This window comes from Osmerus mordax, chromosome 3 (assembly GCF_038355195.1).
Source record: "Osmerus mordax isolate fOsmMor3 chromosome 3, fOsmMor3.pri, whole genome shotgun sequence".
In the NCBI taxonomy this organism is placed as follows: Eukaryota; Metazoa; Chordata; class Actinopteri; order Osmeriformes; family Osmeridae; genus Osmerus; species Osmerus mordax.
Window position 1 is genome coordinate 23436355 of NC_090052.1, and position 22156 is coordinate 23458510.

The window sequence follows — 22156 nt, forward strand, 5'->3', positions numbered from 1 at the left end:
CTCCTCCACCCCTCATCTCTCTCCTCTCCTCCACCCTTCATCTCTCTCTCCTCCACCCCTCATCTCTCTCTCCTCCACGCCTCATCTCTCTCTCCTCTCCACCCCTCATCTCTCTCTCCTCCACCCCTCATCTCTCTCCTCTCCTCCACCCCTCATCTCTCTCTCCTCCACCCCTCATCTCTCTCTCCTCCGCGGCCTCATCTCTCTCTCCTCTCCACCCCCCCTCATCTCTCTCTCCTCCACCCCTCATCTCTCTCTCTCTCCTCTCCTCCACCCCTCATCTCTCTCCTCTCCTCCACCCCTCATCTCTCTCTCCTTTCCTCCACCCCTCATCTCTTTCTCCTCTCCTCCACACCCCTCATCTCTCTCTCCTCTCCTTCACCCCTCATCTCTCTCTCGTCTCCTCCACCCCTCATCTCTCTCTCTCTCCTCTCCTCCACCCCTCATCTCTCTCTCGTCTCCTCCACCCCTCATCTCTCTCTCACTCCTCTCCTCCACCCCTCATCTCTCTCTCCTCTCCTCCACCCCTCATCTCTCTCTCCTCTCCTCCACCCCTCATCTCTCTCTCCTCTCCTCCCTCCAGGTCGTCAGAGGCTGCTGTACCAGCTGGCGGGCGTGGTGCCCAGCCCCCTGCTGCTGGAGCTGCTGTCCTGCCCGCTGTGTGCTCGCGCCCTGGAGAGCCTGGAGCTGGACCTGGGCGGGCAGGACGCGCCCCGGGGGGAGGCAGACGCTGTGCACGACTTCCCCCAGGGAGGAGAGGCGTGGCGCGGGCACGGCAGGGCCCGGCGCAGGCCCGTGCTGGAGCAGAGGAGCCGTGTGGCTCAGCTGTGGGGGGGCTTCAGAGACAGGCTGAAACGTATCGTGGACAGCAAGTACTTCAACAGGGGGATCATGATAGCAATCCTCATTAACACTCTCAGCATGGGCATTGAGTACCATGAACAGGTTAGTGTGTGTGTGTGTGTGTTACACTTAAAGTTACACATCCAGTACAGTGTATTGAAAGATGGTTTAACTCTGACTGACCAGTCAGCCCCACCTGACTGGTCATTCAGAGTGACAGGGGTTCCCGCACACCTTGTGGCAACACAGACAACATTTAACATGGTCCCCCATGCTAGATTAGGACCATAGAAAACTAGCCTTACCACACACACATCCAAGCACACACACACACACACACACATCCTCCTGAGGATTACATTTCTGAATCCAATTCCCAACATCTGGGCTATATCAACCTAATAACGACTCTCACTGAACAATGTGTTCCTTCCTCTCTGGATCACACACACACACACACACACACAGAGATATACAGTGTGTGTGTGTGACCTCTTCCCACAGCAGCATGGATACACACAGAACAGTCCAGAGTAGACAGACACATCCAGCCCCTCAGCCAGAGCCTGGAGTGTTCCTATCAGAGTTCGATAAACAGCAGTTACTGCTGCACACTCATGGCCTTATTGGGGCTAAGCAGGCCTCTTTTATGTAATCTTCCTCTCCCCCCAGCCCACTGTTCCCCCTTCTGAGTCTTTTTTGTGTGTGTGTGTGTGTGTGTGTGTGTACTGTAACCATAATGTAAACAACATTGAAGATTCTCTGGGGAAGTGGGAGGAGCTTGCTCAGTACAACACTCTCTCTCTCTCTCTCTCTCTCTCTCTCTCTCTCTCTCTCTCTCTCTCTCTCTCTCTCACACACACACACACACACACACACACACTCACACAGAGACACACACACACACCCACAGGACCATACACATCACACACCCGACATCTAAGAGGTGAATGAGTTAAGATAAAGTTCCTGAGAAGCAGCCACTCATTAGATGTTGACCCTGTGTGGTGCAGCCAGTGTCTCCGCCCTTCACTCCCCCCTCGCTCCTTCTGATCTACAACTCATAGAAAACCAAGACCAGATATCTAAGAAAGCCTTAACAGAGTCAGGAAAGACAAACTCAGTAAAGGGATCAAGTGTTTAGAAACCTTGACGTGAGGTCAGTCTGTGCGTGGTGGTTTGGCGTGTCAGCTGACTGTCACTGACCATGTCCCTGCGTCACCATCGGGTGGTGTGACTCTGGCGCCCCCTGGCTGCCAGTGACAGCTACTGACAGAGGCTTTCCACGATGCTTGGCGTCATGTCAGCTGGGCTCTCTGGTGGTCAACAACTGTTGTTGGATAGAAGGACCGATAAATTGTGTGTGTGTGTGTGTGTGTGTCTGTGTGTGTCACTGCAGCTCTGTGAGTGATTGATCTGGTCTAACTTCAGTGCTCAATGACCAGAGATATTATAAAGTGTTGCTCTTTCTCTCTCTCTGCCTCTGTCTCTCTCTCTGTCTCTGCCTCTGCCTCTGTCTCTCTCTCTCTCTGTCTCTGTCCCTCTCTCTGTCTCTGCCTCTGTCTCTGTCTCTGCCTCTCTCTCTGTCTCTGCCTCTGTCTCTGTCTCTCTGTCTCTCTGTCTCTGTCTCTGCCTCTGCCTCTGTCTCTGTCTCTGTCTCTGACTCTGTCTCTCTGTCTCTGTCTCTCTCTCTGTCTCTCTCTCTCTCTGCCTCTGTCTCTGCCTCTGTCTCTCTCTCTGACTCTGCCTCTGTCTCTGCCTCTGTCTCTCTCTCTGCCTCTGCCTCTGTCTCTCTCTCTCTCTCTCTGCCTCTGCCTCTGCCTCTGTCTCTGTCTCTGCCTCTGTCTCTCTCTCTGCCTCTGTCTCTCTCTCTGCCTCTGTTTCTCTCTCTGTCTCTCTCTCTGTCTCTCTCTCTGTCTCTCTCTCTGTCTCTCTCTCTCTCTCTCTCTCTCTCTCTCTCTCTCTCTCTCTCTCTGTCTCTGTCTCTGTCTCTGCCTCTCTCTCTGCCTCTGTCCCCCTGTCCAGCCAGAGGAGCTGACAGATGTTCTGGAGATCAGTAACATCGTCTTCACCAGCATGTTTGTGCTGGAGATGGTCTTCAAGCTCTGGGCTTTCGGGCTGTTCGGCTACATTAAGAACCCCTACAACATCTTTGATGGCATCATCGTCATCATCAGGTAACCCCTGACCCCGTCCTCCGTGACCCCTGACCCTGTCCTCCGCTGTGACCTACAGCGGCGAGAGCAGGGTGTGGGATTGAGCTGCTGAGCTGAGGTGTGTGTGTGTGTGTGTGTGCTCCAGCGTGTGGGAGATCGCTGGCCAGGCGGACGGAGGGCTCTCAGTGCTGCGCACGTTCCGTCTCCTGCGCGTGCTGAAGCTGGTCAGGTTCCTGCCCGCTCTGAGGAGGCAGCTGGTGGTGCTGATGAAGACCATGGACAACGTGGCCACCTTCTGCATGCTGCTCATGCTCTTCATCTTCACCTTCAGGTACACACACACACACACACACCTGTGCCTATCCTAGCCCTGTACACTGAGTGTGTGTGTGTTCCCTGCTGTGCAGTATCCTGGGCATGCACCTGTTTGGCTGTAAGTTCAGTGTGCAGACAGAGAATGGAGACACCGTCCCAGACCGCAAGAACTTCGACTCCCTGCTGTGGGCCATCGTCACTGTGTTCCAGGTCAGAAAGAACATACTGTGTGTGTGTGTGTGTGTGTTTGTATTTTTTTGCTGCATAATTGTGTTGGTCCATCAAGAGCTGTAAAACAGGTCTGCCAATTCAGCTCTATCTCTGCCTTCCTTACTCTCTCTCTCTCTCTCTCTCTCTCTCTCTCTCTCTCTCTCTCTCTCTCTCTCTCTCTCTCTCTGTCTCTCTGTCTCTCTCTCTCTCTCTCTCTCTCTGTCTCTCTCTCTCTCTCTGTCTCTCTCTGTCTCTCTGTCTCTCTCTGTCTCTCTGTCTCTCTCTCTGTGTGTCTCTCTCTCTCTCTCTCTCTCTCTCTCTCTGTCTCTCTCTCTGTCTCTCTGTCTCTCTGTCTCTCTCTGTGTCTCTCTCTCTCTCTCTCTCTCTCTCTGATGGTTCCACATAGAGGGTCTTCTGTTCTCTCCAGGGGACAACATTGTGTCTGAGCTGCTGAAGCAGCAGTTTCCCTCTCCTGCTGTGTGTGTGTGTGTGTGTGTGTGTGTGTGTGTGTGTGTGTGTGTGTGTGTGTGTGTGTGTGTGTGTGTGTGTGTGTGTGTGTGTGAGTGTGTGAGTGTGTGTGTGTGTGTGAGTGTGTGTGTGTGTGTTTGTGTGTGCGCCTAGAGACTGTGGCTGGCACAGATACAGCTCACACACACACACATGCACATACATAAACAAGTGTGCACATGCACACACACACAAACATATATTGAAACATGCACACACACATATGGACACACACACTGCTGTGAGTTGTCTCTATGCCAGAGAGCCTAATAAGCAGGCCGAGATGGAGCGATCTGTAGAAATGTACGTTATGCTGATGGAAAGCAGATAAACGAATACATGCGATGATAAATGTGATCAACTATCAGCTCCAGCTAGCAACAGAAAACATCAGGATTCTGCGCAGGCGCGCTGAAGGGGCAACAGGGGAACTGATTTTCCAGAACTGTTTGCAAATTCCAGTATTTGTTACATTTTTCTCACTGTGCAACCGTTACTGAAAAATAATGTACCATAATGTCCTTATTTTGCGTTAGAACAGAAACACTCGGTGTAGCTGAGCCTTTACGTTACAAAAACGGTTGCGGTTAATAGTAAAACAGTTAACACTGCATCCCTAATGTTTACATTTCTCTCCCTGTCTCTCCTCCCCCTCACTCCCTGTCTCTCCTCCCCCTCTCTCTCACTGTCTCTCTCCCTCCCCTCTCTCCTTGTCTCTACTCTCTCCCCCTCTCTCTCTCACTGTCTCTCCCTCTCTCTCTCCCTGTCTCTCCCTCCCCCTCGCTCCCTGTCTCTCCCTCCCCCTCTCTCCCTCTCTCTCTCCCTGTCTCTCCCTCCCCTCTCTCCCTGTCTCTCTCCCTCCCCCTCTCTCCAGATCCTGACTCAGGAGGACTGGAATGTGGTGTTGTATAATGGCATGGCCTCCACCTCTCCCCTGGCTGCTCTCTACTTCATCACTCTCATGACTTTCGGGAACTACGTCCTCTTCAACCTGCTGGTGGCCATCTTGGTGGAGGGCTTTCAGGCTGAGGTGAGACAGTCTGGCATGGCAGCCATCTTGGTAAGGTTCTTCCAGGCTGAGGTAAGACAGTCTGGCATGGCAGCCATCTTGGTAAGGTTCTTCCAGGCTGAGGTGAGACAGTCTGGCATGGCAGCCATCTTGGTAAGGTTCTTCCAGGCTGAAACGTGGTACGCTGCTTGTATTTAATGTGTGGGTGTGTTTGTTTGTGTGTCAGGGGGATGCCAACCGTTCAGACTCTGACGAGGAGAAGAAGTCTGACAACTTTGAGGAGGAGAAGGTGGAGCAGCTCCGAGACTCAGGTACAGATCCCTGGTGATGATGGTGATGATGGTGATGATGGTGATGATGGTGATGATGATGATAGTGGTGATGATGGTGATGATGGTGATGATGGTGATGATGGTGATGATGATGATAGTGGTGATGATGGTGATGGTGATGATGGTGGTAATGATGATGGTGGTGGTGATGATGGTGATGATGATGATGATGATGGCGATGATGGTGATGATGATGGTGGTGATGGTGGTGATGATGGTGATGATGGTGATAATGATGGTGATGGTGGTGATGATGGTGATGGTGATGATGATGGCGATGATGGTGATGATGATGGTGATGATGGTGGTGATGATGGTGGTGATGATGGTGAAGATGATGGTGATGGTGGTGATGATGGTAATTGTAGTGTTTAAGAAGACTCTATTTCTTTGTGTAAGCACTCCCCTATGTATTGTTCTTCTATTGGTTATTCGCCATGCGCATGTATACATTGAGTGCAGAACCTCAAGAAAACCCAGTGATGTTTTCACATGTACTCACGCATCCACCATTGATGATGATGGTGGTGATGATGATGATGATGATGATGATGGTGATGGTGATGGTGATGATGGTGATGATGGTGATGATGGTGATGATGATGGTGATGGTGGTGATGATGATGATGATGATGATGATGATGATGGTGATGATGATGATAATGATGATGATGATGGTGGTGATGATGGTGGAACTCTTCTTCCTCAGAGCTGAAGATGTACTCTCTGATGATGACGGCCAACGGCCACATAGATCCACGTGGCACGTTGGCTCCTCCTATTATTATGCGAACAGCAGCCACACCCATGCCCACACCCAAGAGTTCATTGGGCCCTGAGTCCATTCTAGGGGAGGGGTTTATGTACCAAGAGGAGGGGCTTCTGTACGGAGAGGCGGGGTTGGGCTTCGCTGGAGAGTCTCGTCATGGTAGCTCCGCCTCCATTGATCCCTCAGCCTATGACCAGCGATCTCTGGTGAGTCCTGTCATCTCCCACCTTCTCATCCACAACCCTGACAGAAACAATACTGTGTTGCTCCTCTAGACCCCTTTAATGACACTTTGCATTTGAAATCCAACTGCCTGACACAACCAGGTCATTCTCCACCCGGGCTACTCGTCCAGACTCCCATAACGACACTTTGCATTTGAAATCCAACTGCCTGACACAACCAGGTCATTCTCCACCCGGGCTACTCGTCCAGACTCCCATAACGACAGTTTAACAGAAGTGCTCTGTGTGTGTCCTCCAGTCCAGCCCTGGCCGGCGCTCCCCCCTGGGCCCCCTGGGCCCCCGGCCCCCCGGCAGCTCCTGGAGCAGCCGCAGGTCCAGCTGGAACAGCCTCGGACGAGCCCCCAGCCTCAAGCGCAGGGACACAAGCGGAGAGAGGGAGAGCCTGCTGTCTGGGGAGGGAGGGGAGGAGGGGAGGGAGGAGGAGGAGGCTGGAGCAGGGGGCAAGGGGCAGGGGCCAGTGGGCAGGGGGCACCCGGGGTCTTTGGAGCTTCTGCAGGCGTCCTCCCTGTGCCCGGCGCTAGCAGGCGAGTATGGGGGCTGTAATGGCCGGAGCCTCCACGTGACCTACGACCCCAACATCCATCCTGACCTGGGGAAGGATGACTCCTCTCCTGAGGATGACATGGAGGACGATGTGAGTGTGTGTGTGTGTGTGAGAGAGAGAATGTGTGTGTGTTCAGCACATGATTTTGTCTCTCTGTGCTACACTCTCCCTCATAACCTTCTATCTCTCCCTCTCCCCCTGCCTCCCTCTCCCCCTGCCTCCCTCTCTCCCCCTACCTCCCTGTCTCCCCCCTCTTTATAAGCTGGGACATGCAGGGAGTCATGATGTAATTGATTAAGTATGCCAGTAATGGTTTTCTCATTGGGTGGAATGCAACCTCTGTGTGTGTGTGTGTGTGTGTGTGTGTATGTTCTCCTTAGTCATATTGGGTCACCTCTGTGATAGTGTAGATGGTGTCATTGGCTGAGTTTTTCCTTGTCTTCCTTGAGGGTTTAGGTTGGTTGAGGGGCAGTTCTATGGACGTATGTGAAGCCCTCTGTGACATGTTTGCGTGTAAAAAGAGCTATACAAATACATTTTGATGATTTGATTTTGATTGCCTGAATGAATTTAGAGAACCATGAAATCCCCAGAAACAGTGTCCTTCTCTCCATAGCGACAAGGATCAGAAACACAGAAACACATAAACACAGAAACACAGAAACACATAAACACAGAAACACAGAAACACATAAACACATAAACACAGGCTCGATGCTCAACCATGCAGCGTGTGCTGACGCTTCTGTCAAAAAACAACCGGCTGTTCTGGGAGGTTCTGGGAGCATTAATCCAACACACACACACACACACACATACACACACACACACACACACACACACACACACTGTGAGGTGGCAGTCTGCCAGACAGTGTGAGTAACTGGGGGCATTTTTAATTAGAATGGTGATGTAGAACAATCCTAGAGAACAATTCAGCTGAAGCAGCACTTCTTAAATGAAAGAAGTTCCATCAGTTCCACTTCAGCCCCTACCTACCCTGTTCTGCACTGGACCATGCTTCTTCCTGTGTGTGATGATGACTTCCTGTTCTGTGAGCCCTGCAGAGCATGTGTTTCCGGGTCAGGAGAATGCTGCGCAGCCACAAGCCTCGCTGGTGCAGAGAGCATGAAGACTTTACTCTCTACCTGTTCTCCCCAGAGAACCCGTACGTTATACACACACACACACACACACACGCAGACATACACACTCCCACAGACACACAGCATGGCAGGTATGATGAGGGTCCTGTGTGTGCAGGTGTCGTGTGTGGTGCAAGAGGCTGATCTCACACAGGATGTTCGATCATGTGGTCCTGGTCTTCATCTTCCTCAACTGCATCACCATCGCTCTGGAGAGACCAGATATACTGCCCCACAGCACGGTAACACACACACACTCATAACCACACACACACACACAACCATACACACACTCACTCATAACACACACACTCATAACCACACTCACATGCAGGTGGACGTTGCTCCCAGTTGTGACTCTATCTTGTCTCTTTCACAGGAGCGAGTGTTTCTGAGTGTGTCCAACTATGTGTTCACTGTGATCTTCCTGGCAGAGATGGGAGTGAAGGTAATCCAGCCCTCTCTCCAGCACCAGGCTCTGTGTCTCCAGAGAAGCTGGGGCGCTGTACACAGTGTGCTGCTCTTGTGTTCCATGCATAATGTATGAAGGTGATGGGTATGTTGGGACATTATGTACACCAGGTTCCCTGGTGTACATAATGTCAAACGACATGTTTTTGCAATGTTGTTGTAATGTTGAAATGTGTAGGTAATGTTGTTCTGGTGTCCTATGTAGGTCATTATTCCTACATGGTGTTGTGGTAATTGTCATGTTGTGATGTTGTGTAGGTGGTGGCGCTGGGTTTCTGCTGGGGGAAGCAGACCTACCTGCAGAGCAGCTGGAACGTTCTGGATGGCCTGCTGGTGTTCGTGTCCCTGGTGGACATCCTGGTGTCCGTGGCATCATCGGGAGGGAACAAGATCCTGGGAATCCTCAGAGTCCTGCGCCTCCTACGCACCCTCCGCCCTCTCAGGTAGACCTCAGATAGACCTGACCCTGGCCCCGGCCCCGACCCTGGCCCCGACCCCGGCCCCGGCCCCGGCCCCGGCCCTGGCCCCGACCCTGGCCCCGGCCCTGACCCTGGCCCCGGCCCTGACCCTGGCCCTGACCCCGGCCCTGACCCTGGCCCCGGCCCTGACCCTGGCCCCGACCCCGGCCCTGGCCCCGACCCCGGCCCTGGCCCCGGCCCTGACCCTGGCCCCGGCCCTGACCCTGGCCCTGACCCTGGCCCTGGCCCTGGCCCCGGCCCTGGCCCCGGCCCTGGCCCCGGCCCCGGCCCTGGCCCTGGCCCTGCATGTGTGGAGGTGTGTGTCTGTGTGTCAGTGTGTCTGTATATATTTGTGTGTGTGTTTCCAGGGTGATCAGCAGAGCTCCAGGTCTGAAGCTGGTGGTGGAGACTCTCATCACATCTCTCAGGCCCATAGGAAACATCGTCCTCATCTGCTGTGCATTCTTCATCGTGTTTGGAATACTGGGGGTGCAGGTAGCACACACACACACACACACACCCACACACACACACACACACACACGCTGTCAGAGTTGTAAGACCAGACTTCATGTGTGCAGCTCTTCAAGGGGAAGTTCTACCACTGTGAGGGTGAGGACACCAGGAACATCACTAACAGGTCCGACTGCCTGCAGGCTCAGTACCGCTGGATACGCAGGAAATACAACTTTGATAACCTGGGACAGGTGAGACCTGGGGAGTCAGAACAGAGAAAGGGAAATATCACACGTACAAAAGAGGGTATTGTGAAGTTGATGTTTTAACCTGTCTCTGTGTGTGTGTGTGTGTGTGTGTGTCTGGTGCGTGTGTGTGTGTGTCTGGTGTGTGTGTGTTTTCCAGGCTCTGATGTCTCTCTTCGTGCTGTCCTGTAAGGATGGTTGGGTTAACATCATGTATGATGGTCTGGATGCTGTTGGAGTGGATCAGCAGGTAGATGGGTAGATGAGCACACACACTCACACACACTCACACACACACACACACACACTCACACACACACACACACAGGTGGGCTGAGTTACGTGCAGTACTCATGACTCCCCCCCCCCCCTCCAGCCGGTGAGGAACCACAACCCCTGGATGCTGCTGTTCTTCATCTCCTTCCTGCTAATCGTGAGCTTCTTCGTGCTGAACATGTTCGTGGGCGTGGTGGTGGAGAACTTCCACAAGTGCCGTCAGGACCAGGAGGAGGAGGAGGCACGGCTGCGGGACGAGAAGAGGGTCAAGATCCTGGAGAAAAAGCGCAGGAGTAAGGAGAATGGAGGGGCTGGTCGGTAGTCTATTCTTCTGAGCACTGCCTGCTTTCAGAGCCTGAGAAACCTAAGAGAAAGAGAGGGAGAGAAGGAGAGATATTAAACAAAAGACGGCGAGAGAGAGAGAGAGATAAAGAGGGAGAGAGAGAGGGAGAGAGAGAAAGACTGGCAAGCTCACATGGGCAGTGTTACAACACTGTGTGCCAGAGTGGGCTATGCCAGTCAGTTGCATGCACCTGCATGACTGCAGCCTAACCCCCTGACCCCACACTCTCTAAAATAACCCCTCCCTTCCCCTGCATGACAGATCAAAGAGGGGAGGTGCACTTTCAGTACCCCCATCCCAGTTGAAAGCCTGACTGGTTGTTCTAACCCAGCAGGGAGAGACCTTCCTTAAGGAGAACAAGTAGTTCCCCGGCAGCCTGATCACAGCTCCTGTATCCATCCTCCATACCCGGGGGTGTGGTGTGGCTAGCTGTCACTGCAAACACACAAGACAAAGTTTTAGAGTGGAAGACGTTACATGGAGAAAAGTTTTCAAGCAGAAACCGTGTAGCATGCGGAAGCTAACCTGGTTAGATATTACATTCATCATAGATGCAGGGAATGTGTTGAGAAGCAGAACTGTCTCCCAGCTGAGGGGGGGTGAGGCGGGCTGATCTTGTGTGTGTAGCCCTGAGCAGGACCAGGTGTGTGATCTTGTGTGTGTAGCCCAGAGCAGGACCAGGTGTGTGATCTTGTGTGTGTAGCCCAGAGCAGGACCAGGTGTGTGATCTTGTGTGTGTAGCCCAGAGCAGGACCAGGTGTGTGATCTTGTGTGTGTAGCCCAGAGCAGGACCAGGTGTGTGATCTTGTGTGTGTAGCCCTGAGCAGGACCAGGTGTGTGATCTTGTGTGTGTAGCCCTGAGCAGGACCAGGTGTGTGATCTTGTGTGTGTAGCCCTGAGCAGGACCAGGTGTGTGATCTTGTGTGTGTGTAGCCCTGAGCAGGACCAGGTGTGTGATCTTGTGTGTGTGTAGCCCTGAGCAGGAACACTCTCACCAGTGAACGCTCTGCCTGGCAGCCTCACAGCTCACAGCAGCGTGACTAACCCTAACCCTCAGTACAGGGGGGGCAGGAGAGGCAGGGAGGCAGGAGAGGCAGGGGGGGCAGGAGAGGCAGGGGGGCAGGGGGGGCAGGAGAGGCAGGGAGGCAGGAGAGGCAGGGGGGCAGGAGAGGCAGGGGGGGCAGGAGACAGCAGTCTGGCTGGGGGGCAAGGGGGGCAGGAGAGGGAGGAGAGGCAGGGGGGGCAGGAGAGGCAGGGAGGCAGGGAGGCAGGGAGGCAGGAGACAGCAGTCTGGCTGGGGGGCAGGGAGGGCAGGAGAGGCAGGGAGGCAGGAGAGGCAGGGGCGGCAGGAGACAGCAGTCTGACTGGGGGGCAGGGGGGGCAGGAGAGGCAGGGGGGGCAGGAGAGGACCCTGCTGTGGCATATTGAGACACGGCCCTGAGTGGTGATGTCATCATGATGATGTCACAGGTCAGGTGAGCAGGTGTGCGTTCAGCCAACACTGTTGACCTTGCTGTTTATTTTTCAAATGCAAACCGAAGATTGTAGCTTTTTGGTTTTTAGATGACCTGAATCCACAGATATGTGGAAGTTTAACGGTGTTTATGCAGACCGGAGGCTGCAGTGTTGAACCCCCCTGATCATCCCCATCAGCATGTTGCACATCTGGCATGACCAGGAGAGGGTCCCACACACACACACCCCTCACATCCCCACACACACACACTCACCCATACACTCACACACGTGTAGACACGCACACACATACATGCACACACACACGCAGGCACGCATACCAATTTACATGCATTCAGACATGCACATGCACTAACACACACTCACACACACACACTCATCCAATCTCTGTTTGTGACCCTCTTCAATAAGTCTCTACAACTGTCTTACATCTGAACTGTGTGTGTGTCTATGTCCGTTTTGACTTGGTGTGTGTTTGTATGTCTGTCTGTGTGTGTGTATATGTCTGTGTGTATGTCTGTGTGTGTGTATCTGTGTGTGTATGTCTGTGTGTGTGTGTGTGTTGCAGAGGCTCAACAGAGGCCCTACTACGCAGATTACTCTCCCCTGCGTGTGTCCATCCACACCCTGTGCACCAGCCACTACCTGGACCTGTTCATCACTGTCATCATCTGCATCAACGTCATCACCATGTCTCTGGAGCACTACGACCAGCCTCAGGTACACACACACACACACAACCACACACACGTAACACACACAATGACAACCATCATCAGGTAACCATGACTTGCACTGTAACAGCCATAACAACCTAACCTCAGCAAATCTTAGTAATGACATACCTCTGTGTGTGTGTGTGTGTGTGTGTAGTACCTGGAGGAGATTCTGAAGTACTGTAACTACGTCTTCACCTTCATCTTCATCATCGAGGCTGTCCTGAAGATGGTAGCCTTTGGTCTGCGACGCTTCTTCAAGGACAGGTAACACATACACTCAACCACACACATATGGATGCGTGAGTGCATGAATGTGTACTTACAAACGTGGGTGTGTGTGTGTGTGTGTGTGTGTGTGCAGGTGGAACCAGCTGGACCTGGCCATAGTGCTGCTGTCCATCATGGGCATCACTCTGGAGGAAATTAAGATGAGCGCCGCCCTGCCCATCAACCCAACCATCATCAGGATCATGAGGGTTCTGAGGATCGCACGAGGTACGCACACGCACACACACTCACTATCTTACACACGTACACACACTCACTATCTTACACACGCACACACACTCACTATCTTATACACGCACATACACTCACTATCTTACACACGCACACACACTCACTATCTTACACACGCACACACACTCACTATCTTACACACGCACACACACTCACTATCTTATACACGTACATACACAGACGTACCTTGTGTGTGTATCAGATACGTGGTCCTTGTCTGTCCCCAGTGCTGAAGCTGTTGAAGATGGCAACTGGGATGAGATCTCTACTGGACACTGTCATGCAGGCACTGCCCCAGGTACACTGCTGTGTGTGTGTATGCCTGCATGTGTGTGTAACGTGTGTGGTCTCTCTCTCCAGATGTGTGTAACGTGAGTGTGGTCTCTCTCTCCAGGTGGGGAATCTAGGTTTGCTCTTCATGTTGCTGTTTTTCATCTACGCAGCGCTTGGAGTCGAGCTCTTCGGCAAACTGGGTCAGTTATAAAACACACACACACATAATAAAAAGTTAATACAGCTCCTGTATTGCCGCAGTGTACTCTCTACACTAACGCTTTTTCACAGACACATTCTTACCACTGCAGACACACACACACATCAATACACAGATTTTCACCACTGCAGTTGAGAATCAGTGCGCACTCTCTTGGGCTGCGTTTCCCGAAAGCGTTGTAAGCCTAAGTTGATCGTAGAATCCATCGTACGCCGAATCTTAGTTTTACAAGCCGTTCCCAAAGACATTGTAGCTAAACTGTCTCTTGAAAATTTGTAGCTCTTGAAAGCGCATAGATTAGCCTACTCCTTACGAGCATGTTTTGGAAACTCACGTAAGAAATATCGATGGTTTCGTTTATCGCTCGATCGTTGCTACGATCCATCGTTATCAGGAAACGCAGCCCTGGTCTGTTCTGAATAGGGGTGCCATGATCAGGATTTTGGGTCCGATCACCGATCGCTAGAAGCAGTATCGGCCGATACCGAATACCGATCACCGATGTCTTTGTTTTTTTGTTGTTTTTTTATCTTAAATTCTTACAGCCTCTTAGTATAAGTTAGACCTTGTACCGTTAGTAGTTAGTATAGTTCGACTTGTACACCACTATTCAAGATTCATGATCTCTACTGTATATGTTGAATGTATGCACCTTCCTGCCAAAGTAAATTCCTTGTCCGTGCAAACTTTTATGGCGATTAAACTCCTTTCTGATTCTGATTAAGGGGTCTATTTGAAGCCATTGTGGTGGCTAGCTTTTTACATTTACATTTATTCATTTAGCAGACGCTTTTATCCAAAGCGACTTCCAAGAGAGAGCTTTACAAAGTGCATAGGTCACTGATCATAACAACAAGATAGCCACAAAAACATTGCGAGTAGCCAAAACATGAAGCACACATAGTGAACAACCAAAGTAAGTGCCAAAGGGAAGAACCATAAGAGCATGTAGTTAAATAAGTTACAATTAAACAACATGAACCGCTATAAGTGCAAGTGTACCTGTGGAAAAAACAAGCAACAATAATAAAAACAATATATCACAGCGAGTACAAAAATTTTAAATCAGTTACCACTAACCACAAGAGCAACAAGTCTCTAAGCAAGAGTCATTGTGATCCTTGAGGAAACTAACATCGGGTCAAGCGAACCATTCCTAAGTACCGTTGTACTCCCGGAACAAGTGCGTCGAACAGGTGCAAAAGGATGAACGCAGGGAGTCTGTCCAAGTTTTCAGATGCAACGACAAGCTTTTATTGATCAAAGTCAGAAAGGCAACATACGTTAGGTCTCTCCAAGCACAAGATAGAGAGCCTACTTAACAATTGAATACAGACAGCATTTATAGTGCACAGAACCCCCCTGATCTAAATGGCCGTTAGCCGGCCATGGTGTGTTTTATCTCCCAAACCCCCTATAATGTCAGGTATAGCATGGCCTGGAGTCGAGCTTATTCGTTGTGGTCCCGTGGTCACGTGACCCATTCAGGTATTGGGTACAAGTCCGGACCGGGGAGTCCTTCTGCAGGCGAAAGAGAGGTTGGCATGTTTCTCTGTACGCGTACAACCGCCATAGGGGAGGCAAGGCTAGAAACAACTAGAGACCGGAGAATTGGCACACAACAGCATATGACACTCGCTAGGATTATGATAGTCAGGAGGATAGTTATACCCATTTTTGCAAAACCAAAACCCCAGTTTCCTAAGTGTAAGTTCAACAATCCAAACCAATCTGTCCCCTGTCCCGCATGTGCTTTCACCTCTTCCCTCAGGGACCTTAGGTCAGTCATGGCCTGGGAAAACCTTCCTGCTGGGGCACATCATACTATTTATGATGTAGCATTATCTATTTAACTATTCTTAACAACAATGTATATTGAGTATAACAATGAAGAGTTGATAAAATATCATGAAAGAACTGTTTATTTAGTGGCAGGAAAAATTTTCACATATTCCACTCTCTTTCTTAGAGACGCTTTTTAGTGACGCAACATAAACCATAGCAGCCTATGTTGGGTTATTTATAACTGCTTCTAAATAAACAAATGTAACTTCCTGCCGAATAATAAATTACAAAAACAGAATAAACAGAGTCTTTATACATTTTAACTTAAGACTATGAAATATGCATCATAAAAGGCCACAGTCAAAATATTGTTTCACGTTTTTTCTTTAGGTAGGAGATAAAGGACTATCGGCAATAAAGTGCACAGAAAGAAAATAAATAATAATAAAATAAAAAACAGCTCTTTTGATCGGCCTTTATAGTGAGTACCGATATGAGTATTTAAAATTATTATCAGCCGATAATTATCAGAGACCGATCGATCGGAGCACCCTTAGTTCTGAAGGCAGAGCTGACTTTCTGTCTCTCTCTCTCTCTCTCTCTCTCTCTCTCTCTCTCTCTCTCTCTGTGTGTGTATGTGTGTGTGTGTGTGTTGCAGAGTGTAACGACAGCAACCCATGTGAGGGTCTGAGTCGTCACGCCACGTTTGAGAACTTTGGGATGGCCTTTCTCACGCTGTTCAGAGTGTCAACTGGAGACAACTGGAACGGCATCATGAAGGTACACATGAAGTCATTTAGCAGACGCTCTTATCCAGAGCGACTTACAGTAAGTACAGGGACATTCCCCCCAAGGCAAGTAGGGTGAAGTGCCTTGCCCAAGGACCAAACAGCCGGGAATCGAACCTGATTCCCTAACCGCTAAGTCATCTGACTCCTCTACACACACTCTCTACCTCTCTCTATCACTCTCTATCACTCTGTCTATCACTCTCTACCTCTCTCTATCACTCTGTCTATCACTCTCTACCTCTCTCTATCACTCTGTCTATCATTCTCTGCCTCTCTCTATCACTCTCTACCTCTCTCTATCACTCTCTACCTCTCTCTATCACTGTCTATCACTCTCTACCTCTCTCTATCACTCTGTCTATCACTCTCTACCTCTCTCTATCACTCTTCCTCTCTCCAGTGTCTCTCTACCACTCTATCACTCTCTCTAACTCTCTCACAGTCTATCTCGTTATCCCTCTCTTTTTCCTTCTTCCCTCTTTTTTTCTCTCAAGTATACATCTTGTTCTTTCCCCCTCTCCCCCCTCCCCTCTCCCCCCTCCCCCTCTCCCCCCTCCCGCCTCCCCCCTCCCCTCCCCCCTCTCCCCCTCTCCCCCCTCTCCCGCCTCCCCACTCCCCCCTCCTCCTCTCCCCCTCTCCCGCCTCCCCACTCCCCACTCCCCCCTCCTCCTCTCCCCCTCTCCCCCCTCCCCACTCCCCCCTCCCCCTCTCCCTCTCCCTCTCCCCCTCCCCCCTCCCCCCAGGACACCCTGCGTGAGTGCAGGCCAGAGGAGCGCTCCTGTCTGTCCTACCTGCCCCTGGTGTCTCCTCTGTACTTCGTCACCTTCGTGCTGATCGCTCAGTTTGTGCTGGTGAACGTGGTGGTGGCAGTGCTGATGAAGCACCTGGAAGAGAGCAACAAGGAGGCCAAGGAGGAGGCGGAGATGGACGCGGAGATCCAGCTGGAGATGGAGAGAGCCCGCCGTGTTAGCTCCGCCTCCAACACCAGCTCGCTGGGCGGGGACTATGTGGGGCCACGCCCACACTCCCCCGGACAGGTAGGGAGGGAGGCTGGTGTGAAGCTGGTGTGAGGCTGGTGTGAGGCTGGTGTGACGCTGGTGTGAGGCTGGTGTGAGGCTGGTGTGAGGCTGGTGTGAGGCTAGTGTGACGCTGGTGTGAGGCTAGTGTGAGGCTGGTGTGAGGCTGGTGTGAGGCTGGTGTGACGCTGGTGTGAGGCTGGTGTGAGGCTGGTGTGAGGCTGGTGTGAGGCAGGCTGCTCTGCTCACGTCTCTCTGTCTCCCCCTGCAGGAGGAGGAAGTGAACTGCGCCCAAGAGGATTTGCTGTCGCCAAGGAAGATGTCTGTATCCAGGATGCACTCTCTGCCCAATGACAGCTACATGTTCCAGCCCGTCCGCCCCGCTAGCGCCCCCTACCTTCTGGAGGAGGTGGAGCCCAGCCCACAGCACCAGCACTCAGGTACACACACACACACTGCGGTGAGCATGACCAGACTCTGGTGCGATTGTTCTGTTAGTGCGGTTCATTTGTCACACACTATCTCTCTTTCCCTTCCCCCCCCCTCCCTTTTCTCTCTCTCTCTCTCTCTCTCTCTCTCTCTCTCTCTCTCTCTCTGCAGGCTCAGTGACGTCTATCCACTCCCAGCCGTGTGAGGGGCGTGGCTTGTTGCAGGTTCCCAGCCTCTCCCCTCCTCCCCTCCCCCTCCTCCCCCCTGCTCCCCCACACGCCCTCACCCTTCCACGCATCGCCCCTCCCAGGCCCAGCACCTCACCCAGGCCCAGCACCTCACCCAGGCCCAGCACCTCACCCAGGCCCAGCACCTCACCCAGGGCCCTTTGTAGACAGGTGCGTGTGTGATCTCATGCTCAACCTAAACACGTGTCATTACCCTTCCATTTATATACACACCTACAGTACACAATAATTCTTCCAATCAATCCTGACACAGTGGTGTTTTGGTGGGTGTGTGTCTTCCAGGTAGCTGTTAAGGTGGATTCAGTTGAGTTCCCAGGCTGGGAGCAGCACCAAGACAGAGCAGAGGCCCTCCCCAGGCCTCCAGCCCCGCCCAGCGACCCCCAGGTCTCCCCCTGCTTTCCCCCCCGCCCCTCGGGCAGTGACCCCCAGGCCTCCCCCCGCCCCTGGGGCCTGCACAGGGCCTCCCCCCGCTCCCCACCTTCCCTGGGCGACCCAGCGGACGATGAGGTGTGTCACATCACGAGCTCCGCCCACCATCGGAGGAGGTACCATGAGGGGCACGGTGGGCGCAGCCACTCCCTCTCCCCGTACGCCACGCCCCTCCCCCCGCCTGCCCTGAGGAGACGAGGGAGCGCGCTGAGTCTGCTGGGGGCGGGGCTTAGGGAGCGCGACCTCAGGAAGGGCTTCAGCGTGGACACACAGGGCTTCCTGGACACGCCCCCCGGTTGCCCTGATGACCATCGGCGCCACTCCATCGAGATCTGCCCCCCCCAGCCCCAGGAGGAGGAGGGGGGTGAGAAGGGGGGTAGGGCCTTCCCTCTCAGGGTCCAGTCAGTGGGGGGGGGGCATAGGAAGAAGAAGATGAGCCCCCCTTGCATCTCCATCCACCCGCCCCCCGAGAGGGAGGCCCCCCCACCACCCGAGAGGGAGGCCCACCCACCCCCCGAGCTGTCTGACTGCAGCATGATGCTGAGGAGGAGGACCCCATCATTCCACACACACACCACCTCACACACACACAAACCCTCACACACACACACTGCTGACCTCCCAGAGACCCCCACACACACACACACCCCCACACACACACACACCCCCACACACACACCCTTACACACACACACCCCCTTACACACCACCGACCTCCCAGACACCCCCACACACACACTCCTGCCTGCGCACACCCCGACACACCCCCTCACACACACACACCCCCTCACACACACACACACCCTCACACTCACACACCCCCTCACACACACACACCCCCTCACACTCACACACCCCCTCACACTCACACACCCCCTCACACACACACACACCCTCACACACACACACCCCCTCACACACACACACCCCCTCACCCCTACTCACACTCACAGTATCTCTCTGTCTCACACATCCACACACATGCCGTCTTCCACCTCAAGACACCCCTCCCTCTGCACTGACCATGTGCCCGTCCCCCAGTTCACCTTTGACCAATCAGAAGCCAGATATGTGAGTGACTTGTCAACCGTTCTATCAGACAGTGATCCAGCCATATGTCCCTCCCCCTTTGACAACAGACTGGAGGGGGAGAAGGGGTTCAGCTCGATGAACAGGAGGACTGCCCAGTGAGAGCTGATCTTAATATTGTGAGAGGGAAGGTGCTGGTTGCACCTAGCAGGGGCTGTGGCCTGCTCCCAGAGAGGAGGAGGAGAGAGGAGGAGAGAGGAGGAGGAGGAGAGAGGAGGAGGAGGAGGAGGAGGAGGAGGAGGAAGGAAGGAGTCAGTCCTAGCCTGTGATGGTGACACTTGTTCCAGGACTGGGCAGAAGACAGCACACCAGAACTAAAGCCACCTAACTCTGTAGCCAAAGTATTTCTGACACTCCGTCCCCACACGAGCCAATCAGGAACCAGCGTCTGGCTGAAGACCTCTGACCCTAACAGGAAGCGGTTGTGCTGTGAGCGTGGGGGGACTTGTGGGATATGCAACTTGAGGTTTTCTGCAGGAGTTCAGCACACCCCTCCTGCTCCTGGATCACATTGATCAGAGCGGAGGGAAGTGTGTGTTATTGTGCGTGTGTGTTATTGTGTGTGTGTGTTATTGTGTGTGTGTGTTATTGTGCGTGTGTGTGTGTGCTCTCTTTTCCGTATAGAACCACTTGGTCATGGAAGACGGTCATGTTTTGTCTCCTGCACAGACCGAGAGTGGAGCTGGGCAGAGTTACATGTGGTATGTGTCTCTCGCAATGTAAATAAAGAACATAATTGTGTTGGTGACATAAAAAATAGATATTTGCTCCATCCATATGCACATATTTTTATAGAGATCTATAATGTTTTTTGCACACAACAATTTGAATTTCCAATTGCTTGTTTTCCCTCTGTTGTCCTCTTGTGAATGTATGTGTTCTACAAACAGACGAGCACAGTCCAGTCCTCATATAGAGATGAGGAGGAGGTGTGTTGTTGTAGTCTGGTCCAGCAGCAGGACTGACCTGCTGGGGCTGACCTGCTGGGACTGACCTGCTGGGACTGACCTGCTGGGACTGACCTGCTGGGACTGACCTGCTGGGGCTGACCTGCTGGGGCTGACCTGCTGGGACTGACCTGCTGGGACTGACCTGCTGGGACTGACCTGCTGGGACTGACCTGCTGGGGCTGACCTGCTGGGGCTGACCTGCTGGGGCTGACCTGCTGGGACTGACCTGCTGGGACTGACCTGCTGGGACTGACCTGCTGGGGCTGACCTGCTGGGGCTGACCTGCTGGGGCTGACCTGCTGGGACTGACCTGCTGGGACTGACCTGCTGGGGCTGACCTGCTGGGGCTGACCTGCTGGGGCTGACCTGCTGGGGCTGACCTGCTGGGACTGACCTGCTGGGGCTGACCTGCTGGGACTGACCTGCTGGGACTGACCTGCTGGGACTGACCTGCTGGGACTGACCTGCTGGGGCTGACCTGCTGGGGCTGACCTGCTGGGGCTGACCTGCTGGGACTGACCTGCTGGGGCTGACCTGCTGGGACTGACCTGCTGGGACTGACCTGCTGGGGCTGACCTGCTGGGACTGACCTGCTGGGGCTGACCTGCTGGGACTGACCTGCTGGGACTGACCTGCTGGGGCTGACCTGCTGGGACTGACCTGCTGGGACTGACCTGCTGGGGCTGACCTGCTGGGGCTGACCTGCTGGGGCTGACCTGCTGGGGCTGACCTGCTGGGACTGACCTGCTGGGACTGACCTGCTGGGGCTGACCTGGGACCAGATGGTGTTTGTGTTGATGTAAAGAGAACCAAACTAATCGTGTGTAGCCCGAGTGCAATAATTACTATCAGTGTGTAACTATAGAAACAGATACACCATGTAACACACACACACACACAAGACTCTGCTGGAGTACCTATACATAGGATTATATCGATCAACTTTTGTGTACTAGAGTACGTGTACTATATCTCTCCCTAGTGTTCATGCTAATGTAGGCTGTGTGTGTGTGGTTGTGTGTGTGGCTGCTGTTGCGTAGTTTCACCAGGGCCACCTGTAGTACAGCTGTGATCCAGACAGTATGTTGCATCATTTCAGCAGGGCCACTTGTAGTACAGCTGTGTAGTACAGCTGTGTAGTACAGCTGTGTAGTACAGCTGTGATCCAGACACTAACTAGAATCTCCCCAGCAGTACCAGATAAGCCATTCTCAGGTCCCCCTCATCTCTAAGACCATGATCCCCCCCTCACACACACACCTACAGGACTGACACACACACAACTGCAGGACTGACACACACACACCTACAGGACTGACACACACACACACACACAAACCTGCAGGACTGACACACACACACACTCACAGGACTGACACACACACACCTACAGGACTGACACACACACAAACCTGCAGGACTGACATACACACACACACACTCACAGGACTGACACACACACACCTACAGGACTGACACACACACACTCATCAGGTTCTGCTCTTGCACTCAAACCAAATCCTCGGGCCGCAGCCGTGCACAAACAGCATGCATGTAGAGGATCAAATATATCACGCAAATATATGAGAAAATATATATCAATATTTATTATTTATTTCTGGAGGGATGTTGCTTGTTTCTTCTTTATTCTACCCTTTTTGATCTGTGATCTTTATTGGAGGGAAACATGAGTTTTGATGAAGATAACATTTGTTTAATTGTTTGAAAAGACAAGCCTGATCTCTACTAAAGGGCAAACTGTGTGACCTTTCACCCCTGACGAGGTGCCTAAAGGTCAGTGACACTATCAGGCAATGTTCAGTGGGCTGCAGTGTTGCATAACATTCTGACAGAATGAAGCCACATAGATACATGCCCACTTGTTACA

General features: G+C 52.6%; 1 protein-coding gene across 1 annotated transcript in view; it reads left to right on the forward strand.

Moving 5' to 3' along the window:
- The window catches only part of cacna1ha (calcium channel, voltage-dependent, T type, alpha 1H subunit a), a 52208-nt gene extending 32725 nt beyond the window's left edge, over window positions 1-19483 (forward strand). The window contains 27 exon segments of the mRNA XM_067232777.1: window positions 584-945; window positions 2869-3020; window positions 3145-3330; window positions 3407-3524; window positions 4906-5061; window positions 5267-5351; window positions 6082-6347; window positions 6625-7026; window positions 7998-8098; window positions 8194-8317; window positions 8455-8523; window positions 8805-8989; window positions 9373-9499; window positions 9586-9711; window positions 9866-9955; window positions 10082-10295; window positions 12369-12520; window positions 12674-12783; window positions 12881-13014; window positions 13266-13336; window positions 13433-13511; window positions 15975-16096; window positions 16851-17144; window positions 17395-17563; window positions 17724-17950; window positions 18083-18841; window positions 19094-19483. Coding sequence (XP_067088878.1) covers window positions 584-945; window positions 2869-3020; window positions 3145-3330; window positions 3407-3524; window positions 4906-5061; window positions 5267-5351; window positions 6082-6347; window positions 6625-7026; window positions 7998-8098; window positions 8194-8317; window positions 8455-8523; window positions 8805-8989; window positions 9373-9499; window positions 9586-9711; window positions 9866-9955; window positions 10082-10295; window positions 12369-12520; window positions 12674-12783; window positions 12881-13014; window positions 13266-13336; window positions 13433-13511; window positions 15975-16096; window positions 16851-17144; window positions 17395-17563; window positions 17724-17950; window positions 18083-18841; window positions 19094-19420 — 5207 coding nt within the window. The 3' untranslated portion in view covers window positions 19421-19483.
- Window positions 19484-22156: the final 2673 nt, after the last annotated feature.